The sequence below is a fragment of the Manis javanica genome, chromosome 15 (assembly GCF_040802235.1).
Source record: "Manis javanica isolate MJ-LG chromosome 15, MJ_LKY, whole genome shotgun sequence".
NCBI classification, from domain to species: Eukaryota; Metazoa; Chordata; class Mammalia; order Pholidota; family Manidae; genus Manis; species Manis javanica.
In genome coordinates, this window is record NC_133170.1 from 64,225,411 (window position 1) to 64,247,768 (window position 22,358).

At 41.1% G+C, this 22,358-nt stretch overlaps 1 protein-coding gene across 7 annotated transcripts in view; it reads left to right on the forward strand.

The window, feature by feature from the left end:
* Positions 1 to 22,358, forward strand: part of GLT1D1 (glycosyltransferase 1 domain containing 1) — a 98,192-nt gene that overhangs the window by 34,897 nt on the left and 40,937 nt on the right. For all 7 annotated transcript variants that reach the window (XM_073222738.1, XM_073222740.1, XM_073222739.1 and 4 more), the window contains 5 exons: positions 2,278 to 2,329; positions 12,370 to 12,406; positions 13,949 to 14,005; positions 19,939 to 20,034; positions 20,618 to 20,667. In XM_073222738.1, coding sequence (XP_073078839.1) covers positions 2,278 to 2,329; positions 12,370 to 12,406; positions 13,949 to 14,005; positions 19,939 to 20,034; positions 20,618 to 20,667 — 292 coding nt within the window. The remainder of the gene's footprint in view (positions 1 to 2,277; positions 2,330 to 12,369; positions 12,407 to 13,948; positions 14,006 to 19,938; positions 20,035 to 20,617; positions 20,668 to 22,358) is intronic.

Consider the following 22,358-nt stretch of genomic DNA (forward strand, 5'->3'; position numbering starts at 1 on the left):
TTATAACATAATAGGTATTTATAACTATAAATGCCAAAATTAAATGAGTATTTGAAATGTACAGAAACTGATGTGCGAAGGATCGTGCAGCTACATATTAGAAAAACTTAATATTACCAAGGAAAGGGACAAAAGAAAGTTTGTGTGAGATAAATTGCCTCAGAAATATTTTCACTATCAGGAAATACAGCGCATTACAGATAAAACAATGGGAAGTAGCCACTTGGTAGGTCAAAAATGGTTGAATATCGGTTATTTCATATGGTTTTTGAGCTGCAGAATTACTACAGATATTTTTGACAAACAGAATCACATGTCAACTTGAGTAAATACTTTTGAAAGGGCAATATTCAACCCAAAGTGTGAACACAGTAGTTTTATATTTTTCATAAGAAATGCGGTATTTTAAATTTCTTAATTTTCCTAGGATGTTTGGGTTAGAAACTCTCTTAAAGGTTATCTGTTAGGTGGATGTAAAACCAGGGGCAGTAGTTCTATAGTGATGAGATGCAAGAAAGAATGCATCATATGCTCTTCTGGAACAAATGATGTGCGTTTGACAGAAATGACAGCATTGACTCAGGTTCACCTCTCTGCCCCTGAAATGTAGGCACTTGTGCCACTGATGAAACCCTTCCTAGGTTCTCATTCTTCCTTGCTGTCTTAGAGCCTGACCACGCTGTGGCTTCTGTCATCCCAAGTGAACAGGGCATGGCTTCATGGGTGGGGGACAGTCACAGCCAGCTCCTTTGTCCCCGTCCTCCCTCCTGCACCTGACCTGCTTGCCAATCCTTGGAGTGAACTTCCCCCCCAAAGTTGTTCTGGGCTTGCACCTGTTCATTTACCTGTAAACATTGTTATATGGTAAAAGGCACGGGCTTTGTGTCTTTGGCCTTACTACCTGCTCAGTGGCTTCCCCATTTCTGGTCTTGCTGCTTCTTTTCTGAACATTTGAGGCTGTCCCACTGTCCGTTCACTGGCCATGTCAGGTGCCCCAGCATCTTGCAGAAGCCATAGCAGTGTCAGTACTCGCAGGAAAGACCACAGAAAATACTGACTGGTTGTTAATAACTAGGGACCGGGAACTGAAGCTAGCAAGCTACAGCATTGTTACTTGGTTGTTTGATTTCCAGGTGTTTCACTTTTGCAGCTTCCCTCATAGTCCAGCTTGTCTGTATCTCTTGTCATCATTCTGGAGGCAAGGATCGCATCTCATAACCTATGCCAGCAGCCCACCTCTGATGGATTTGGGCCTTAATCTGCGTCAGCATGCATGGTGTGGGTGGTGCAAGTCCATGAAACCTGTTGCTCCTTGCCCACCTTTACGACACCTGGGAGTGGGGTTCCTTATTCCCCCTTAAGCAGGGGACATGCCACTGACCTTGTCTGGGACTGGCAGGGGGAGGGAGCAGGGAGAGGAAGGGATGGTGTGGCGAAGACAAGGCTGGGCACCTGGAGCTCTCCGACAAGAGCCCGCCCTTCAGGGCTGTGCCTCTGGGGACAAGCTGCGACAGTCGTCACTGTGGTGTTCGCCTTCTGGTGGCTTTTGCCACTACCTCTACACTTATTAACTGGAATTCTGCTATCAGGAGGGGCTGCCCCTTTCACCCCATTTACTTATTCAGTTAATTATGTCAACATAGATTTGTGGATATTTATTAACTTTACTCTCTGGGTTCTCCATCACTATTATTATTTATTTGGGTGTTCAAATCACTCCAGCTATGGCCACTGGAGATGCTTTGATTTGGCTCATGTGTCCTTTCAGCACGTCCTGGCCATTTTCTGACCTTGTTACTTTCTGGAGCCATAAGAGGTTCCTGGTTCAGCCCATGTGCACCTGGCCCTATGTGTGGAACGGCCATTTCTCAGCAGATGTACACAGTAGCATCCATTATCCATGTACTTCCAGTAAGTCTTGGATGCGTTGGCCATTCCCTGGGGAAACTGTGGAGCGCCCTTGGGTACCAGAGTGGATTGACTGAGTGCCTGGCTTCTCTCGAACGTCTTGCTTTCTGGCTTTGCCTCTGATTCGCATGGAAAGAGCAAGCAAAATAGAAGTGTGGGGCTTCATTTGTTCCGTCTTGCGTACACATCTTTTTTGAATGTGAGTGGAGATGAAACCTAATGGCAATGACCACGAGTAATAAAGATTGATTGCACTTTAAATTCAGCTTCTTACCTTGCCTCTCATAATTTGTTCCAGAGAGCTGCCTCATAGTTATGTTAATTGAATTCTGCCCTAATTGAGTTCATTGTTTTTGCTCACTTTACTAGGTTCGCTGTCGCTTTCACGGAGTCAATGAAGGAGATGGCGCAAATGCAGTGGGTAGGTGTTTATTTTGTTATGCTTTTGCCTGTGCTAGTGACAGTGCAGGGGCAGAGAACTGCAAAGCGGCTTTATTAGACTTGACACCGCTCCCATCCATGCGCCCTGCACTAGCCACAAAAGTGTATTATGTTTCCCATATATTGCTGTATTTTTATGTGTGAAGATCCTCTTAAAACTTCACTGATTTTTTTTATGTTGTTATTGAATAGCAAAAGTAGCTCAAGAGCCAAATCTCTTAATGTTCCATCTATTTCCTTTTTATGTGCTGAGATTGGGTGATTTACAGGCTGCACTAGAAACATTGCAATCACCTCACCTACACAAAGAGTAACAAGCTTGGAGGTGGTGGATGTAGTGTCCTAGATTGGGCTGTTTATTTGAAGAGCTTTAATGTGTAGAGAGAACTCTAGCACTACAAGTTAATTCACTTATTGACATTTTTATTCATTATGACTCAAGGGCAGGTGAAATGAGCTGGTGGGCCTCTGAGTCTTGGTGGGGAGTTAGGCAAAGGCCTGGTGGAGCTGGTGCCTGCAAAGTGAAAGAAAAAGCAAGCACAAAGGTCACTTTCCTCTGGTGGACGGTGCATGAAGCTCCTCCTGCAGCGATGGGCGCTATGGCGAGCCTGGGTCACCAATGGGGTTGGTCCCTGAGCTTTGCCAGCTCATCCCCTGTACCCAGAACTCACGCCCTCATCATTTGGAGGCTTTGTGCTGTGTATGGTAGCTTAGAAGCTCTGCACATTCTTTATAGAACTTCAGTTTGTAAAACTGAGCACTTGAAACTGCTGTCTTGGGACAGGGAAAATGCCATCTTCTGTGGGACTGGTGGTCCTTTGCAAAGCTCAGAACGCTGTATATATATCAATGTGAAGACCGAGTAGGCCAGAGGCTGCATGCTCTTCACATCAGGCACTTCCAAGGCAGAGGACTGGAGTTGCATTTCATCTGCAACATAGCAAATTGTAAATCTTAGATTTAAAAAACCACAAGCTTCCCACCTTCTTAAGGTTGTCATCTAAATCAGTGGTTCTCAAAGTGGTGACACTCTGAGGCCTCCACAAAGTCAAACCTATTTTCATGATGATGCTAAGACAGTTTTTGCCTTTCTCACCATTTGAAAAGCAGTGATGAACAAAACTGCTGGCCTCTTAGCACTAATGAAGACAGTGGTACCATGGGGCACTCGTGTCATTGATTGTTCACTGCCGTCCACTTGAAAGGTTAAAAAAAATCACTTAGGAGTCTCCTTGATGAAACAATAAAAGTTCTTAATTTCATTAAATGTGAACCTTTGAACATGTTTTGTTAGTGTTCTGTGTGATGAAACAGGAAGCATACTTCATGAATGAAGCATGATCTTGAGAAAAGGCCCTCGTATAATCAGTTGGAAACTGAACTAGACACTGTTTAACACGATTTTTTTTGTCTGAAAGAACGACTGGGAGACAGACGATGGTTATTTGGAGTATGGCATTTGGCGAACACTTTCTCAAAAATGAGTGAATTGAGCCCGTCACTTCAAGAAAAACAACTGGCTGTATTTGTCGCCAATTATAACATTTAAATTGTCGAGCAAAATCAGAATTTTGGAAAGGCATCATGAAGTTCACAGCTTCCCATATGTCAAGAGACTTTCCTGATGAGATCAGTGGTCATGTTAACAAATGTGTGTGTATGTGTGTGTGTGATTTTTTTTTATGTTGTATAATGAAATCTTTCAACATTTATAGCATCTTTATCACTCAGTGAACCCAGGTTTTTTCAAATAACTAATATATGGCATCATAGAAGGATACATTTGTAAACGATCCATTCAAAGTGCCAGATTAGATCCATGGACTTTGATGCAACAGCGTATATGGTTTCAGGTTTCATATTGCAAATAACCTTTAAGAAATTACCATTTGTTGAGTTTTTGGTGTAGTATCCAAGAATAATACAATAATGTTCTGGAAAAGCTATTAAAATACAGCTCTTCTCTCCAACCACCTATCAATAAGACACATTTTTAAGGATTTTCATTATATACCTCAGCCAAAACAACATACGGAAACAAATTGAATGTAGCACCAGATATGGAAATCCAGCTGTCTTCTGCTAAACCAGATGTGGAAGAAAGCTTTTACCTGTGGAAACATATTCCTTCTCCATGGATTTATTCCCTTATCTCTAACTTCTCCTTTTTAAATGTCACCTTTGTCTGTAAATCCTATGACCCTCCAAAATTAGTACAGGTGTGTTCCTTTGCTGTATCAGTTACTTTTTTGCTACATAACAAATCACAGCAAATGTAATGCCTTAAAACAAACATCATTTATTTATTCTTTGTGTTGCCTGGGCATTTCTGGCTGGGGTCAGTGGGGCCAGACTGGGTGGTCTTGCTACGGTGCCTGGGTGCCCAGCTGGGATGGGTCCGCTGGGATGGCGGGGACTGGCTTTCCAGGGAGCCTGGTGTCCCTTATTAGGCTCAGGGCAGGAGTGCCAGGTGCCGTGCACAAGGGCTCCTCAGGCCCCTGCTTAGTGCAAGCTTTGTACCAGTCCTTCGGCCAAAGCAAGTCAGGGCCTAGAGGTACCATACCTGCCTCATAACTGGAGGGCCTTTACGGTGGCCTTGCAAGAGCGGGGATGCCAGGAGAGGCTGTTAAACCCACTGTAATATCTGCTGCCCTCCGTGCTCATCCCTAATGATTTTAACACCTCTCTCCTTAACGTTTCTCCCCATGTGGTTGTGAGCTACTTGAGGACAGGGACAATCTATTGTTCACTAGTGTGTCCCCAGAGGGTAACACACTAACTCATAGTCAACACACATTTGTCTAATTGAAATTACCAGAGGGGATGAATCCTTTAGAGCTTTTTATTATAGAAATTTCCAAGCATGGGCAAGTGAAGCAAAAAGAGTGGAAGGAACCCCTGTGTGCCCACCACCTGGCTTGTAATTCTTCCCTTCTTATTTAATCTACCTTCATTCTCCTCAATCTGATACACACACACACACACACACACACACACACACACACACACACACACACACACTCTTTTCTTCTGGAATATTTTAATGACTCATAGCCATCAAGCCATTTCACCTGTAAATATATGGCCATTTTACCTGTCAGTGCATCTTGATAAAGGTTTTTTTTTTTTTAATGTAAGCACCATGTTATGGATAATTTTTTTATTGAAAGATCATGGCAGGTAAGAAGGAAGTAAAGAGGGGCTCAAGAATATTAGCATGATTTAAACATTTTATCAATAAATTTTGTAAGAATTTGAGTAAAGGGATTTGGATGAGGAAAGGAAGAGGAACAGAATCTTTGAGTTCTAGACACATTGAGTTGGAGACAAATATTAGACGCGAGGGTAAATATCCAGGTTATAGCTCAAGCTTCGGGGCTGTCCTGGGAAGAGGGGGCCCTTAGAAAGATCGGTCTGAGAATCAGTGGTATCAAGGTGATAATTAAAGCATGGAAACAATCATTTGTAGATGATTTTATCTTTTAGATGTGATGTCTGAAATGCACAGTGCAGTTACATTTGGGGCAGGCGTGGCTGCCATGGTGATAATCTCTTTGCTGTAAGAAAGGTCATGTGTCTCAGATGACCATTTGTCTGTCGCCCAGGTTCTGAAACGAAGGTGGTCAGCCACGCCAAATCTGCTCTCATCTGGGTCAGCAGTCTTTTTTTTTGAGAGATACTCTTCCAAATATAATAACAGAGCTTTTGAAAAAAATTGAGACTGCAGGAAAAAGAGTTGTTTGGTCTTGGATGATGATGTAAGAGATGCTATACTAAGTCACTGAAAGAAAGAATGATTTCATTTTTATAGTCTGAAATGGCAGGAGTTAGTCATTGAATTCTAATGTGTGAACCCGTATTTTAATACGGCTTTTTTGTACTTTTTTAGTGAATGATTTTTCAATAAAGTTCAGTTCAATACCTCTATTTGATTAGTTTTTGCACTTAAAAACCATGTATAAATAATGTAAAGCTTTATTATTCAGTCATATTTATATAATTATTTTAGATAGATTTTGTAGAGTGATTATTTTTATTTGTATACTCTGAACAGTGATACAGTTTCTGAGTAATTAAGTTTTGCTCTTCATTATCGAATTGCCAGCTTTTGTTTTTAATTTTGTATTCTTTATTTTAGTGAGCAGGCTTGGCTCAGACTCTAGTTAGGTGATCCTACTGAATTAGTGTCAAACCAGAATCGAATTCCAACAGTCCCAGATTAGGAAGATTTATGGCATTTTCCATACTACTGCTTTTGTAATTTCAAAAGAGGAAATATATAATATGTAGATAAATGTAGTTTTTGGGTGTAAAATCTGGCCCAAAACTTGTGTTTTCTCAAACTTCACTTAAATGAGAGCATGTGTAAAGATACCAGTGTTGTTAGTAGACATATACTACAACCTACAAAGGTCAGCCATGTAATTTTTAATTTTCTGGTAGCCACATTTTAGAAAGTAAATGGAAACAAGGTAAAAGTACTTTCAACAATATGTTTTATTAACCCACTGCTTGGAGTTGGCCAGACTGCTAGTGCAAAGGGTTCCTAGGACCACCGTCAAGTTTATAATTTAATTTGCTTGAAGGACTTGCAAAACTCATGACAATTTTTATACTCAAGTTACAGTTTATTACTAGAAAAGTAATACACTTTATCAGACTAAAATCAGCCAAAGGCAGAGACACATAGGGCCTTCTTGCCCTCTCCATCCACGGTGGAGTCAAGACATTCTGCCCTCTGGGTATTGATCAGAGATAATACACAGGGAATATTGCCAAGCCAGGAAGCTTTGGTGTCCAGTGGTTTTATTGGGTCTTCATAATATAGGTTTGAATGATTGGCTGACCATCCACATGGTTGAATCCAGTCTCCAGGTGGACTGATACCACTTGACCCAAAGTTTATGCCCCAAATCACATGTCTGTGTGTGCCTTTTACACTCAACACACATCTCCATACAGACCAGTTCCCTTTGGAGGGCTCAGTAGCCTGGGGTGGCTGGTGGCTACTGTATCGGTCAGCACAGCTGTGTGCGAACAAGTGGGGAAGGACCTCTTTCAAGAATGCTAAAAGATATGCTCATATAATATCTGGTATTGGGAGACATATTAACAGAAATGTGTCTAGAGAGGGTTTATTTTGTAATCCATGGGTTAATTTCAGCCCTCTGAGGAAGTGAGGGTGCTCCTTTAGAAATGTCATTTTGGAGGTTGTGTTTATGACCACCTCCCTATCTCAAGCTGACTACTAATCTACACAGATTAGTTTGATCGGATTTCAATAAAGATGGTTATCTCTTTTAATTTGAAATGCCTTTGTTTGGACGCATCTTTATTTTTTAGGGTGCTTTGATAGCAGCCTTAATTTGTCAGTGAACTTGCTTTGTAAAGTGCACAGTCCCGTTGGGCTCTTTACCAGATCTCTGTGCTCCATCATTAATAGTTATCATGCCAGTTCGACATGGGTCATGTTTGGGGACAGCACTACCCTGTTTGTGATATTATAATCTCGAATCTTGACTTGGCATTTTTAAGATTTGATTCACTACGCATGCCTGTGATACATGCATTGTGGAAATTTAAAACTAGTCTACATAGAAATTTGATTTCTTATTACTGTGTGAACTGAACATTCCAAATTCAAACTTGGGCATTTCTCATTCTAGTCCAAGTTAAGAATGCTTTCTCTAAATTCAACAGAAAATGTAAATATTTCACCAAAAAAGTAAAAGCAAATTAGATGTAAATCTTAATTGAAAGCTTTTCTCTCTGCAGGAGCAACAGTTGTGGCTTAATATGTCTCCATTGGGTTTGAAGCCCCAGAGGCCTATGAAACATTCAACTGCACTGTTAATATGTGTTTTCCAATAAGTAGTCTGCTAAGAGAACTTTCTATAAATTCAAATATTTACTTATAAGCTATTTTTAAAAAACCTTGAGTTTGAATAAATATCACTTGAAGTGGTTATCAAATACAAACAGCACAATAATAACCAAAATGGCATATGGTACTCTTTGCTGAGATTAGCACTGAGCTAAACTTTCTGGTGTTGTTACTGTTTAGTGATCTTTTTTTTATTTGGAAACATTGTGTCGTCAAACGTGTCTTCACCTTCTGTACCTAATGTATCTACCTTGCCTTAGCAGCTGTTAAAGAAAAGTAACTTTCTTAAAGTAGTGTGTTAGGCAATACATTAAATGTATTTTTACTTTCAGTGTGTATCTATACTCATCACAGTTCTTTTGGAAATTAAAATACAGAAAGCAAGACACATTTCATTGGCTGTCACATGCACAATCCCTGGCACAGGTGAGCTCAAAAAGCCAGCCTAGCTGTTAGTTCCCGTCTAATCTGAGCAAGCTAATCTAATCACTGGACTGTGTAGTAAATGCATGTGCCCTTTGAACCACCTGTTACTTCTTCCTGCACAGCCCATTGCTTCATATCCAGTCATCTCCAAACGTCACATTGGCAGAAGCAGGAGCCTCCCAGACCACGTCTTTTCTTATAGTTCCTACCAGAGTGGGAACTTCAAAGCATCTATCTTGGCTGCTTCATCTTTTGTCTCCCTCATTTGCTTGCTGCCCTGCCCCACATATACCCTGCAGGGAGAGCCCCAGGGATTGATCATATCCTAGGAAGCTAATCATTTTTAATAACTTCTATTAAGACTGGCTTTCCTCAGAGATTTCTTGATGGAATTGCAAATGTTCTTTGCTTTTTTTCCCCCATATGAGATCCCTATGAACTGAGAAAGTTTAAAAGTAACTTAAAGAATGGAAAACTCATTGATTCCAGAGCATAGATCCTGAGTTTAACTTTCCCATGACATGGGGCTCAAATATTTAGGATGATCAAAAGCATGGCTTCTAAGTCATCAAGTCACTAAGGCTGAGGGTGATAGGAGAGCTTTTGAATACACTCAGGAGCAATTCTGAGTTACTGCCTCCATAGATTTAACTGTTAAAAAAACACTTCCCTGGAATTATCCTGTTGGTGTTCGTACTAATTGAGTCACTAGACTAGATTAGGGGTTACACACTCATCCCTTGAGTTGTCCAGATGATGTATCATTTCAGTTTCATCTTTAAGGCCTGCTGCACATTGGATCCTGTAGAACTGGACCCCAAGACAGTTTTCAGATTTCCTCCTCATCTTATTCATAAATATTTCCTTTTCTTGAAAAACCTTCCTTGGTTCATTTGCAGGAGTTCAGTGGCAAGGCTGTGCGCTCTCTCTCTCTCTCTCTCTCTCTCTCTCTCTCTCTCTCTCTCTCTCTATCTATCTTTTGGTGCATTAGTTTCTTTCTTTGCTTAAAAACAGATTTCTAAGGGAAAAAAGAGACAATATAAAAGAGACCTGGGTCCCCTGAAAAGTGCCCAATTTCTTTGCATTTTGTGATGGTATATTTTTAGAGATTTACACTCACTCAATTATGGACCATAATTTCTTTTAAGCAATGTGGAAGGGGCTTTGCAAAGTACTTTTAAAGAAGCCATCATCAGAAGTTGTATTGTAATTTCAAAATGAAAATGGATATTTCTGCCACCTGTAAAGCATGAAGTTGTGCCCATAATTCAAAAATAATATTGTGGTTTCCACTTGCCTAAAGTTTAATTTCAGAAAGTTATATTAATCAAAGAATGGGAAATCTTTTGTTGTATACATATCTGTCTAATAGGACACTGGCTTTTTATATCTAGTAGCAGGCCAGACTAACTAATGGTTTCTCTTGGACATTAAAAATGGGCAATGATGCCCTCTCTCTACACACATACGCACAGAGTCTTCCTTTTCATTTTATGCAACGAGCTGATCTTGCAAGGGAAGTGATACACAAGGATGTTGACTCACGTTATTTTAAGGCAAGTGAAACAACAATAAATATTGAGCAGAAAAAGCTAATTTGTACTTAGAACATTTTAACGTAGAAAATGTTTTTCAAAATCAATATGAGCCAATTGGCTTTTACCAGATTTCTTTTATTACGATGATTAAAAATAACACAGCTCCAGATTTCTTTTATGCTTGTAACTCCATTTTCTTGATTTTCTTGAATTAGATCTGAAAATATCACTTCTGACATGCTTTAAAAGTCTGTCTAGGACTTGATAATTATTTTTTCAGCATTTCAAGAGACTTGAGGAAAATAATGTGCAGAGATATGTAAAGACCAGCAGATAAATCCAGAAGTTTCTACATAGAGTCAGTTCATTCTGTTTATAAAATTGAGTTATCCATTTTAATTAAGTTTTGTTTGTATCAGAGGCATTTTCTTGAAAGGAGCTTTTGGACTTATCTATTTGTAATTGTAGAACATATTTCTAATGAAAATAGTGGCAAGACGAACCCCACTTTGCCCTACCTTCATGAATCGAATTTATGTAGAATTACATTGAATCAGCTTTTGTCAAACACTGGCATTAACTTTAAAGTTTAAATGCCATGCTGGTGTATTTTTGACAGTGCTTTGATATCCTTCCTGTAGGCATTTTCCAAGCCCATGTTTCAGACTTAGGGCTGCTAAGGAAGCAGGCTCTGAGCCTGCTCTGTGTTCCAATAAAATATTCTTCAGCTTTCCAGTGAAATTATCATTAAGCACAAGGGATATTTTAGGACTCTGAACTTTAATATCTAATTTCCAATGGTTACTATTAGCCATTTTTTTCCATTAAAGTTAACCTTTTCTTAACTAGTACAGAAGAGAATTTTGAAGCTTTTTTTTTTTTATGACTTACTATTTTAGGAGCATTTTAAAAAGGAGGTGCATCCCTTTTTCTGATGGATTGTGGAGAGTGGCCAAGACTTCTAGAACCAAACCAACACTCATGTCTATGTTCCAACTTCCCTTCCACATCCTAAGGTAGCCAGATGCTGCCCCTCCCTGAAGCTTCAATCAGCCAGACAGAGGGCAGGGCCATTTACCTTTTCTCCCCTACAGTGGTCTGTCCCCCAACCAGGACTGCTTCCCCTTTAGCTTATTTCCCAAAACAGAAAACCAATTTGAGGATAGAGGTCAGAGTGGATCAGCAGACCACATACAATACCATCGGTCACCTTACGGCCCACCCCGTACCCATCACCCACGTGCATGGGGAACCAGCCCAGAGATGCGATTTCTGTGATGGCCACTCATTAACCAGGTTAGCCGTTTCATGCACTGATTGGATGTTCAGTTCATACAACATGTAGGTGCCTCTTTTTGGAATTCTTTTACCAAAATGGCTTTATCTCTTGGTCCCTTGGGAGAAGCATCTGTTGGCGCCTAATTGCCACTGCAGCCACTTGAAAGTGGATTTCCTGCTCTACTCCTGTTACTTCCACCTTTGTGGCTAACCTTGATTTTAAATGGTCTCAAGAGCTAGATTCTTTTTTTCCTCTAGTGTTTTGGCGAAATTCCAACAGAAAAACACCACCATGAATAGCACGTTTATATCTTGGCACAAAATCAAGATCCCCTTGCCCCTTGGTGTCAAAGATGCCTTTGGGGAGATCCTCACAGGGTCCCTGTGGCCAGCCTACACCTACCTACAAGAATCCTCCACTGGGGTCTCCTCTTCTTTCTCCTCCTTTCTTCTCCTAAGTTGGAGAAATGTACTCTTTCCATCCAAGAATTTGTGTCCCCAAACCATGATCCCCAAAACTAGCACCTTCAGCTTTAGCACCCATTGTGCCCCAGATGGGCTGTGCTGCTGTCTTGATGTCTGAGCTTCAGTAACTTTTTTACTAACTTAGTAGCTGTTAAATTGTAATACTGCATTGCACCTAATTTAAGGATTTCTTTGTGCTCCTTACCTACTAGATGCTATATTTTTAATGGGCTAACCCCCATTAAAAGCAGAGTAGCTCCTTGCCCTGATCAATAACATGTTTGTGAGCAGCTATGTAGATGGTTTGAATCTTAATTTGTGATGTTTTCCAAGAGGATTTTTCTATGGCCTTCATTTTATTTCTGAAAAGCAACTGTAATGGACTGTCAAGCTTACTTTTTTTTTCTTTTCTTCTTTCTTTTTCAAAAGCCACATGCTAAGGGTAAGATCTATGTCCAGAGTCAAGGTAAGAATTTTGAAGTAATTCAAAAATAGATATTTTAAATGAGTCCTTATCTTTCAGAGTCATGAACCCAAATGTTTATGGATGAAATAATGTGATGTCTGAGATTTACTTAAAAAATACTTTGTAGAACGGATATACTTTGATTATTTTCTAGCATTAAGATGAATGATAAATAGGAGAGCATCATGAAAGAATAATTTGAAATGCAGACCCTGTAATATGTTGATCAGTAGAAACAATATGCTCTGTCAGCGGTATGGAAAACAGGAAAGGGTGAGCTGCTGTGGTTGAGGTGAGCAGGGGGGCGTCTGTACCTGCCCTGCCTGCATCTCCAGCCCTTCCCGCCGCTCACCCAGACCTGCTCTGATGATAGTGGCCTCTCACGCCCTCACTGAAGCCCTCGGGATCTCCTAAGCACAGCCAGTAAACTGCCGTGCTATTGCAAGCAATAGAAGTCAGGGAACAAGCAGCACCACAGTGTGGCTGATTCCAGGTGCAGATGGGACCAGGGGCTGAGGCCGAAGTCCTGAGTCTGCGCCTCCTGAGGGGTCTTCCACAGTGCTGGACGCCAAGGGCACACGGCCCCCGCAGGCCCACCTGAGCTGCGCATCCTTTGTCACGCACAGATGCTCTGGTGGTCTCGGTGGCCGCTTAGCAGATAAACCCTTTCTTGGAGCCTCCATTTTTAAAAAGATGCACTGATTTGGTGTATATGAAAGGTGTGTGTCTGCGCAGGTGCAGGGCTGGTGCTCCCCTGTCCAGTGAAAACACTGGCACAGCAGAAAAAACATGGGTGTTAAAGCAGCACTTGGATTTGAATGTGGTCTCTGTTGCCCACACGCTGCATCACTTTGAACACTGTTTAGCCTCTTGGAATCTCAGTTTCCAGCCAGGTAAACTAGAAGGGTCAGCCTGCTCCACAGGGCATTCAGATTCCTGGGATTGTGTGGATGCACCTGCTGAGTGGGTGCCAGTCAGGTAGCCAGCCCCTGTCTTGTTCAGTGGGGATGACCATCTACCTCCAAGGTGGACCCAATAGGTGGTCAGGCAGCCTAACTTACATTTCAAAAATTTCAAATGTTTTCCATTATTAAGATAATCTGTTACCTTCTGCTGCTGAGTTTTCCAGATCTTAAAATGTCCAGTTTTTCAGAGAAGTTTAAACTTAAATCTGTCCAAGGAAATGATGCAGATAGCAGGCAGTCAGGTACGACTCAGGGAGGGTAGAGATTAGGAGTTATAAACAAAGGCATAATGTCTACACGGATCTGGTAAGTGTTTTGTTGGGAATGTTTCAGAAGCAGGACTTAGTGGCCATCTGGCCCAGGAATGGGTGGTGGACTGAAAGTGGTGGCTCTTCCCAGGGGGATCCCGTGGGCTCCGCAGCCCCCAGTTGCTGAGGGTAATGGGGATTCATGACACACTCAGAGCCCCAACTCCTTTACAAGCATGGAGGAGGACCAGTATTGCAATGTCAACACCAAACAGCTGGGTCTGGCCCATCCATGTGACCTTTCTCTTTCTCTCGTCCCTCTGACCCAGGAATTGCAACAGCACCGAACACTGCCTTTAACTGGAAAGCCTTCCTTCAGCGTTCAGGTGAGAGATGAAGGTGCTGGGAGGATTTTGACTGAAGTGCGTCTTGGCAAGTAGCGCAGTTACCTGCTTCAGTCACCTGGTTTTGGAAGGAGGCTGTCAGGCGTTCCCACTGTGCTGTTTCCCGTAGAACAGGGTTAATGGGTTGCAGGACGTCAGGGAGAAGCAGCCTCGTGTCTCTCCCTTGGAGGAGGTGTCATGGCACCGGCCTCTCTCAGGCTGCGCTGCTCCCTGCTGCGTCTCTCCAGGTGGCATTTGTTCCTGAAGGATGCCAACCTCACGTGAGCATTTTATGTCCCTTTATTACAAATGACCATCGTAAAGAAATGAAAGAATGGAGATCAGATAAAGAAACAAAATTTTAAGAAAAATGCAAACCCCTTGAAATCTCAGCCCCAGAAAGGAGCTGCTCTTAATGTCTTGATGGGATCTTTCTCCACAGTTTTACATATGTATTATTGGTTCTTTAAATGTATGTGTATTCTCTACATACTTTAGTGTTTTAGCTTTTTCACTAAGATTGTAATCCATCTGAAATTAATTTTTGTTTGTGATAAGGGGTAGGGATCAACAATTCATTTTTTTTCTGGAAGTTGTTCTAGTATTTGTTGAGGACATTTTTCTTTCCCCATTGAATTGTTCTGGTTCCTTTGCTGAAAATCAATTTACTGTGTATGACTGTTCCATTCATCTATACATCTATCCTTGTGCCAGTATCATGCGGTCTTCTTGTTATAGATTTATAGCACACCCAGAAGTTAGGTAGTGTTTGTCAGTAAGTTTGTATCAGAATTGTTTTAGCCATTCTAGGTTTTTGGCATGTCCATATAAATCTTAAAATCCTTTTAAGATTCCGATGCATTGATCAATTTAGGGAGAATTTATGTCTTGACAATAATTTGCCTTAAAATCTCTGAACATGATGTTTCTGTCCATTTATATAAGTTTTATTTATCTTCATAATGATTTATACAGGACTTTCATGTCTTTAAAAAAATCATTCTTAGGTATTTTATGTTTGATGCTACTAAAAAAGATTTTTTAAATTTCATTTTAAATTGTCTTTTTGCTAATGTATAGCAGTACAGTGGTTTTTGTACATTGACATTGTACCCAAAATCTTGTAAGTTTCTTTATAAGTTATGATTGCATCATGAGTTTTAAACACTTTATAGTATTATTTTGAGTTCTATGAACTTATTTGACCCATCCTTTTGTTGGGCATTTAGATTTTTTAAACTCTCTGATGTGCAGTGATAAAGGTGCTAGGAGTTCAGTCTTCATGTATTTGTCCAATTGTTTTCTTAGGACCAGTTCCTAAAAATAGAATTGCGGGATTAGATTATATACCTTATCAGAGCATTTGAACATCCTACCTGATGGTCCCTTGGAGAGGCAGCATCAATGCTCCATCAATGATGCTATGAAGGCACCATCTCCTAACATGGGGTGCAGCTAAGACAGTCTTGCCTTTGTGTTTTTGTGTATGGTATGGTACTCATGATGTTTAGACGTAGAAAGTTCGCTTGTCCACAAATGAGGCTCAAAAGTACATAGTGTTGGAATTATACCTGCCTTACAAGGTGACCAACCCAGTAATCCTGGTAAAGGTGCTAGAATAGCTAAAATTGGTTCACCACATGCAGTGTAAACCTAAGAATGTATCTGTTTTAACCTGAAGTACAAAACCAATGCCTTGCTCTCAGCAAACATGGAGACACCCCAAACCTGTTTTCACTCCAGAAATTTAGAGCAAAACCTCCACCACATACTGAATGTCAGCATTAGGTTCCCTTGAGAAGAAAAAAATTCCCAAGCATTTTATTAGAAATAATTTTCGAAGTGTATTCATCAGTCTCAGCAACAACAGCCGGGCTGTTCTCCACATTACAAATGAACCCACACTATCTGATTGCTTGATCGTGTCAGGAAGTGTGTGCCATTATTCAGAACCAGCAGTTCCATTTTAAATTGCCTGTTGTAAGGTTATTTCATATTCCATATATCACAGGACACAGTTGCGGTGGAACTACGATTCATAATTTCCAAAAGGAGATTGATTTGTCATCCAGTTTGGTTGTCTCGGGTTGACTGTTTCATTGGTCTTGCTGTTGAGTGATTAACAGGACAGCTAAGAGATTTAACATACTCCCTAGAAAACATTTCCTCTGGAGACCCACTTGGCTGCAGTTTAATCTTGATGTGTGCAATTAGAAGTTGTAAACGTATCAGAATATATGGGCCTGGGGAGCTCCGGGTGCGATGATGGTAGCTGACTCCACTGGGTGATGGCTTAAGTGTAGTTGTAGAATTAATTGGCGTCTCTGGCTTTTATGATCAGGCTTCTGTTATCATTTGTGAGGTTGTTCATCTTTGTCGTATTTCAGACTCTAGAGACGGACCATCTTCCTTACCCATCCTCTGTCTTAACCTGGCCTCTAGGGCTTCGAAACCTGTGGTTGTGACTTGTCACTTGTCTTCTGAGCTCCAGACAATGCAAACAGCAGATCTGGTGAATTTGATGTAGACTATTATGGTCAAATACTGGCTTCTGCATTCTTATGAACTATGAAGCTCAAAATCAAGGGGATGAGCTGGGAAGGGCGTTGTTTAACACTCCAAAAGGCCAGTAGCTGGTGAGTCACCAGGATTTACAGTCTGCTTCTTAAATGTCTGAGGTCAGTTTGTGATGCGTTCTCCTTGACAGTATGTCACAGGTTTTCTGAGACTATTCAGTTATGCCTTTAAGCCCTGCTAACAAATTACAAAGTCTCCTTAGTTAAAAACACTAAGCTGTTTTCATGCTAAGCAGATCCCATATTCCAACAGACTGACCAGGAAAACAAGTAGGTTTAATGCACTCAGTGGTGTTGTTATAATTCTCATATGATACTTTCTAATCAGAAGATAGACATACAGACATGAAGCTAGTCGCCTTTGAGTTTTTCTCTGCGTTTTTGTCTACATCTGAAATGTTGCTGTGATTCAGTGATCCGTGATTTTTTACTTTGAAGTGCCAGTGACCAGCCCACCTGAAGTGCTTGTCCCTTGTAGGCATCAAACCCCAAAACGTAAATGTGACCAGGCCACACCTTGCTGTTTTTCAGTTTTCCATTTTATTTTATTTCTACTGTTTATTTATTTTCTCTCTTTCTCTGTCTCTTTTTAAAAACTCTATTTAAGCTTCTGCACAGAGACTCTAATATGCCTCCCTCAGATGGTAGTATTTTTCTTCTTTCTTAGCTATGCCAAGGAAAACCCACTTGTTTTTCACATGAAAAATTAGTTCCTAGATTTCTTAATATTTTTACAGTCCCCAGATCAGATATATCAGATTCAATTCTAATAATATGTGAAGAAAAATAAACAGAGCAGTTAGGAAAGAAAACTGGAGAGAAAGTGACTAATGTGGATTGGGTTTCTGTTCTGGAGCCAGCCGCTGAGTCACTTAGAGAATCAGGCAATGCAGTGCTTAGCCTGCTGGGACTGATATGGTGCCAGACAATGAGAGCGACACATTTTGTTTTGAAGATAAAAATACCATTCCCCAGGAAATGGTAGTATTGGAAAGACACGTACAGGTGTGCATTTGTAAAGGATGAGTTCAAACCTTGGCTCGTGTTACATCTGGATATTAGCAGAAAAACAAAGAGAAAAGTTTTGGCTTAAAAAAACATTAAAATATTAGGTCGGTGCCCATTTCACCTCCCAACCTCCACAGGCCAGTCTGTTTTAGTTCTGTTTTAAAATCTATGGATGAACATGGTCCATTTCACTAAGCCTGGCCAAGGCCACGGGGGCCCTGAAATGTAATTGATGAGTGGATGCCTCTGGGGTGAGGGTGGGTGTGGGCTTCAGCACTTGCTGTTTGATCACGATTTTTCAACCACAATCTTTATTTCCTTAGAAATGATATTGCTGCATGTGAGAAGTGCACATAAACTCCTTAAACTCAAATGCTGTCTCTGCACCTCACTAAAAAAATTTGTTTCAGTCTTAGAGTAAGACAAAGCATTTAGTCCTTTGTTCCCTCATTATCTAATGTAGTTTCCTAAATTCCCATCACATTTAATTTCCAATCCAGGAAGATGAGGAGAGAGGCAAGAAATACAGGGTTAACCTTGTCTCCCTCTAGGCTGCGGTAGGATCGGGATCTCAAAATCAGTTTAGTAATTTGGGATGAGCACTTTACAAAATTGAAATGAAATAGAAAACAGCAGAATGCTTTGTAGGTAGTAAGGCTATTTTTTTTTAACTGTATGTGAACTGTGTGTATGTGTGTGTGTGTGTGTGTGTGTGTGTGTGTGTGTGTGTGTGTGTGTGTGTGTAAACACAAAGCCACATGCCTGGGCGGAGGTTTCCTCCCTTCGTTAAGTGGGGGTCCCCATGTGCAAGTGTTATACTTCCTTTGCAGCTAATAAGTAATTTTTGAGAAGACACTTTTAACTTCTTTCCTCCTCAAACTTTATTCACAGCTTTTGAGATTCACTGATGGCTCTTGCCCATAATGTAGGTTGACTCCTGATTCCCCATCCTTAAAGGTATTCTTTGGCATCTGTCACTTAAAGAGAATAGCTTGCCTCCTAGCCTTGAATTCAGATGCCTGGCTTCAAGTTCTCCTGATCTCAAATTCAAATTCTGCACATTGCTTCTAGCTTAAATTTTTGGTCAAACAGGTATTCGCTAAGGTTTTTATTTCTAAGGATTCTAGTTTCAGGATATTCAGACTATTGGGGAAATATTTAAAAAGCTCAATGCATCTCAATGAAATGGCCAAATTAATTTAGAGACAGTGATAATTTTTTAAGGGTTTTCCAAGAGAGACATTCCAACCTTAACATTTCAGGGAAGATTTTCTCCAGAGCTGGTTGTGCATGATTATTACTATTATCAGTTGGCCTTTGTGGCTATGTTAAAGTGGTGTCAATGTACCGAATTGCATTTATCCCAATTATATTACTCTTCAAGGCTTACAGAAGCACAGAGAAAATAAAATTGTTTGCATTAAGTAATGGATGAATGAAATGACTGAGTGGACACCTTTTACTTGCATGATTTTATGTCCAATTATATAACTTTGGAAATGATGACATTTTGGGTTAGCTTGTGTTAATTATATTGGTGATTTCTATTGAATCAATGATGTATTGCTGCGTAGCAGACCAATGTACAGTGACGTGAAGCAACAGCTATGGACTATCTCATGATTGTGCCCCAGGTTGGCAGTTTACACGAGGCTTGGTGGGACGGCTCCACCTGTCTGCTGGGCTCACGACCTGAATGGTCCTGTGTGGCTTCCTGCAGACAGGATGGCCGGGTCTGTCTCTTTCTCAAGGAGGTGGCCGGGGCCTGATAACAAGGCAGCTGTGGTCCAGTGGGTAAAGGTGGACAACACGAGGCTTCCTGCAGCCAAGACCTGGAAGTCACTCGCTGTTCTTCCACAGTGCTCTTTTGGTCAACAGGGATCGCCAGGCCAGCCCAGAGGTGCAGAGAGGAACTGCAAAGCATGTGCCCACCTACCACAGCCAGTCTCACCTGACAGCTTGCAACATGGCAAACCCAAACCCTGGGATCCCAGGGCATGTGTGTACTAAAGGTGTGTGCCAGTATACACATATGGACTCCAGAGTACATGGATATATGCAACATCGTTCTAGTTTCACGAAGAAAATACTCTTCCCACCTAGCACAGCATCTACATGTTTTCTAGGACCTGAGGCTCACATTTCAGCTGAGTCAGTCCGCTCTTGCCCTGCCCTTCCTTGTTGCACACGAGATGGATTTACATTCCCTGGCCTGAGCTCAGTCTAGTGTTTCTCCCCCAGGGAAGAAGAGGTCAGAGTGTGCAGCTTCTGTGCATGTCTGTGGGATGCATGTTGCCAGGTGGTCAAGCCAAGTCCTCTCCGTTAAAAATATCCTGAACTCTTCTCTTGCAGAGATTAACCGAAATGCAGATAATTTACACGTGTTTCTCCTGATATGTGGACTTCGGCAAGTTAAAGACCCTCTCTATTTGGTGGATGCCTTCTCAGGTGTGTCCTGAAGTTGCCCTCTGTTTGCAGAACTCCTCTGGGTCCTGCCTTACCTCGTTCTTTGCACATGAGCAGTACTGCTCCTCAGTTATGACTTTGGAAACAGCCAGAAATATAACAGTACCATGCAGTAATTTCAGCTGTTTTTTACTTTCCTGTAAAAACATCAGGACATCACAGAAGTAGGAAATAATTGTATGGCCAACATAAACTTTATCTGAAAATAATTGACACGTCAATTTCAATGCACTGTGTAGTGCATTTCAAGTTTCACTGCACTGCTGACAGAACTCCGTGTGCTTGGCAGCCTATCCTTAGGTCCCTGTTGACTTGTGGAGTCATGTTAGTCCTAATTCTCTAGTGAATTCAATATCCCAATAAAGCATAACATTCTAGAAAACAATATTTTACTTAAAAACAAAATATTTGATATTTACATCTTAAATATTTGCTGATAAATGTGAATGAAAGCAAGATGATATAAAATAATTTATATTCTTGTGTAATTAATATTAAACTTAATTATGTTTTCAACTGTGATGTATTTTTAAAAATGTTTTTCTTTCTCTTTTCTCTTCTCAAGAATGGCATCAAGAAGAGCCAAATGTTTACATGGTAATTGTGGGTCCAGAGGTAAGTATGTGCCGTAAACCTTCATCTCATTTGTTTTCCATGCTTTTTATGTATTTTCTAACATTAATTTACAGTACTCTTCTGACTGAGCTCTTTTATTTTCCTTTTTAAGTAAATCAAGTCTGTTTGCCTTTTTAAAAACAAAAACCACACTAAGGGTAAAGGTTATAGACTTTATAAATCTATACAATTTATTTAGGCCACAGAGGGTGACAGATTGTTATGGAAATACACAGGAGTCATATGCAGTCATAGAAAGCAAAAGCTGGTTTAATTCAGTGCTGAAGGTGTGCATTAGACGTGGTCCAAACTGTCTTAACGCTTGCTTAAGCCACTCAGCAAGCAAACGCAGAGCTTTTTCTTCCACTGAGCACCAGATTAAATAAATGGCTTGCTTTAGGAGCCAGGTGGTATGGGAATAAGTATCCGTAAGCATGTAACACAGTCTGCGTGGAGAGATGTTCACACCAGGCCATGGCTGCTGCCTTGGGAATGAAGGCCAGGGGAATTCTGGGGATTCTGCCTCTGGTTTCAGGGGCTTTGGGATGTTTTCTTATCTCCTCAACAAATACAGGTCAAGAGCATACTCAGTTCAACACTTGCTACTTAATGTGAAGTCCCATAGAGGCAAAGCTGTTTGCTATTATTATTTTAATTCTCTTCCCCTCCTTCTGTTTGAAGGGCATTAGTAACAGAAGCATTTTAGTTTGAGGCGGAAAGCCTCTCTCATCAGGAGAGAAGGCCTCCAGCTGCCAGGTGTAGGCTGCCAGCGCCACTAGCAAGAATTGAGTCCACGCTTCCTTTCTCATTGTTCCCATTTTTACAGTTGTGTTCTACTTCTGGTCTATTTCCTAGACTTCCCATCTAGGAAAATTGCCTTTAAGATTTTGTGAACTGACGTCACTAAAAGTATTAAATAAGGAATAGTCCAGAGGGTACGTGAGTATGACAAAATGTGAAAGGAAGCACACACAGCCAAAGGCTGGAAAACAATTCATTAGTGTGCACGGTGGATGATGGACCAACAGGGACACTTGGTGGAGGAAAACAACTCACGAACGCCGAACTGCAGATGATCCTGTTGAAGGGCTGAGCTTGCTCCCCTGGGTTCCTGTCCCCACCACTGCAAGGAACTGAAGGGCAGAGACGCAGTAGTGAGGTGGAGCACAAGTTTATTTGAATGCATTCTGAGGGAGGAGCGGGCCAGAGTCAGAGGAGACAAGGGTACGTTTACTTGAATAAAGCCAGAGGGAGGGGAAGCTCATTGGCCAGAACCTGCAGGCCCAAGTCAAAGCTCTCAGTAGCCCCTCCCTACTTATCTGGAGTAGGACAGAGAGGGTGAAGACTTGTGCTTAAAGCCGGGAAAATAGAATGAAATAGCAAAGTGACCAAGACACCACTAGAAGAGACAGAGACAGAACATAGTAAGTTGAGCAGTAAGAAGTCTTAAAAATACACACTCCAAGAAAGGGGAGTGTGGGCAACCTCAGAGAGGAGTCATGCTTAAGGACTTAGGATTCTGTCTTTTAAGGCTTTCAAGAATGGGATAAAGGTAAACGCTTAGGGGGTGTAGGCTTGTCATGTGGTCTCATGATGTCTATCTCCCGTGAGAGGCAACATGTAATTATCCATAGTAAGTCCACAGACAAACTTCTGTTCTTCTCCAAGATAGTGGCTACCCCCAAGCACTG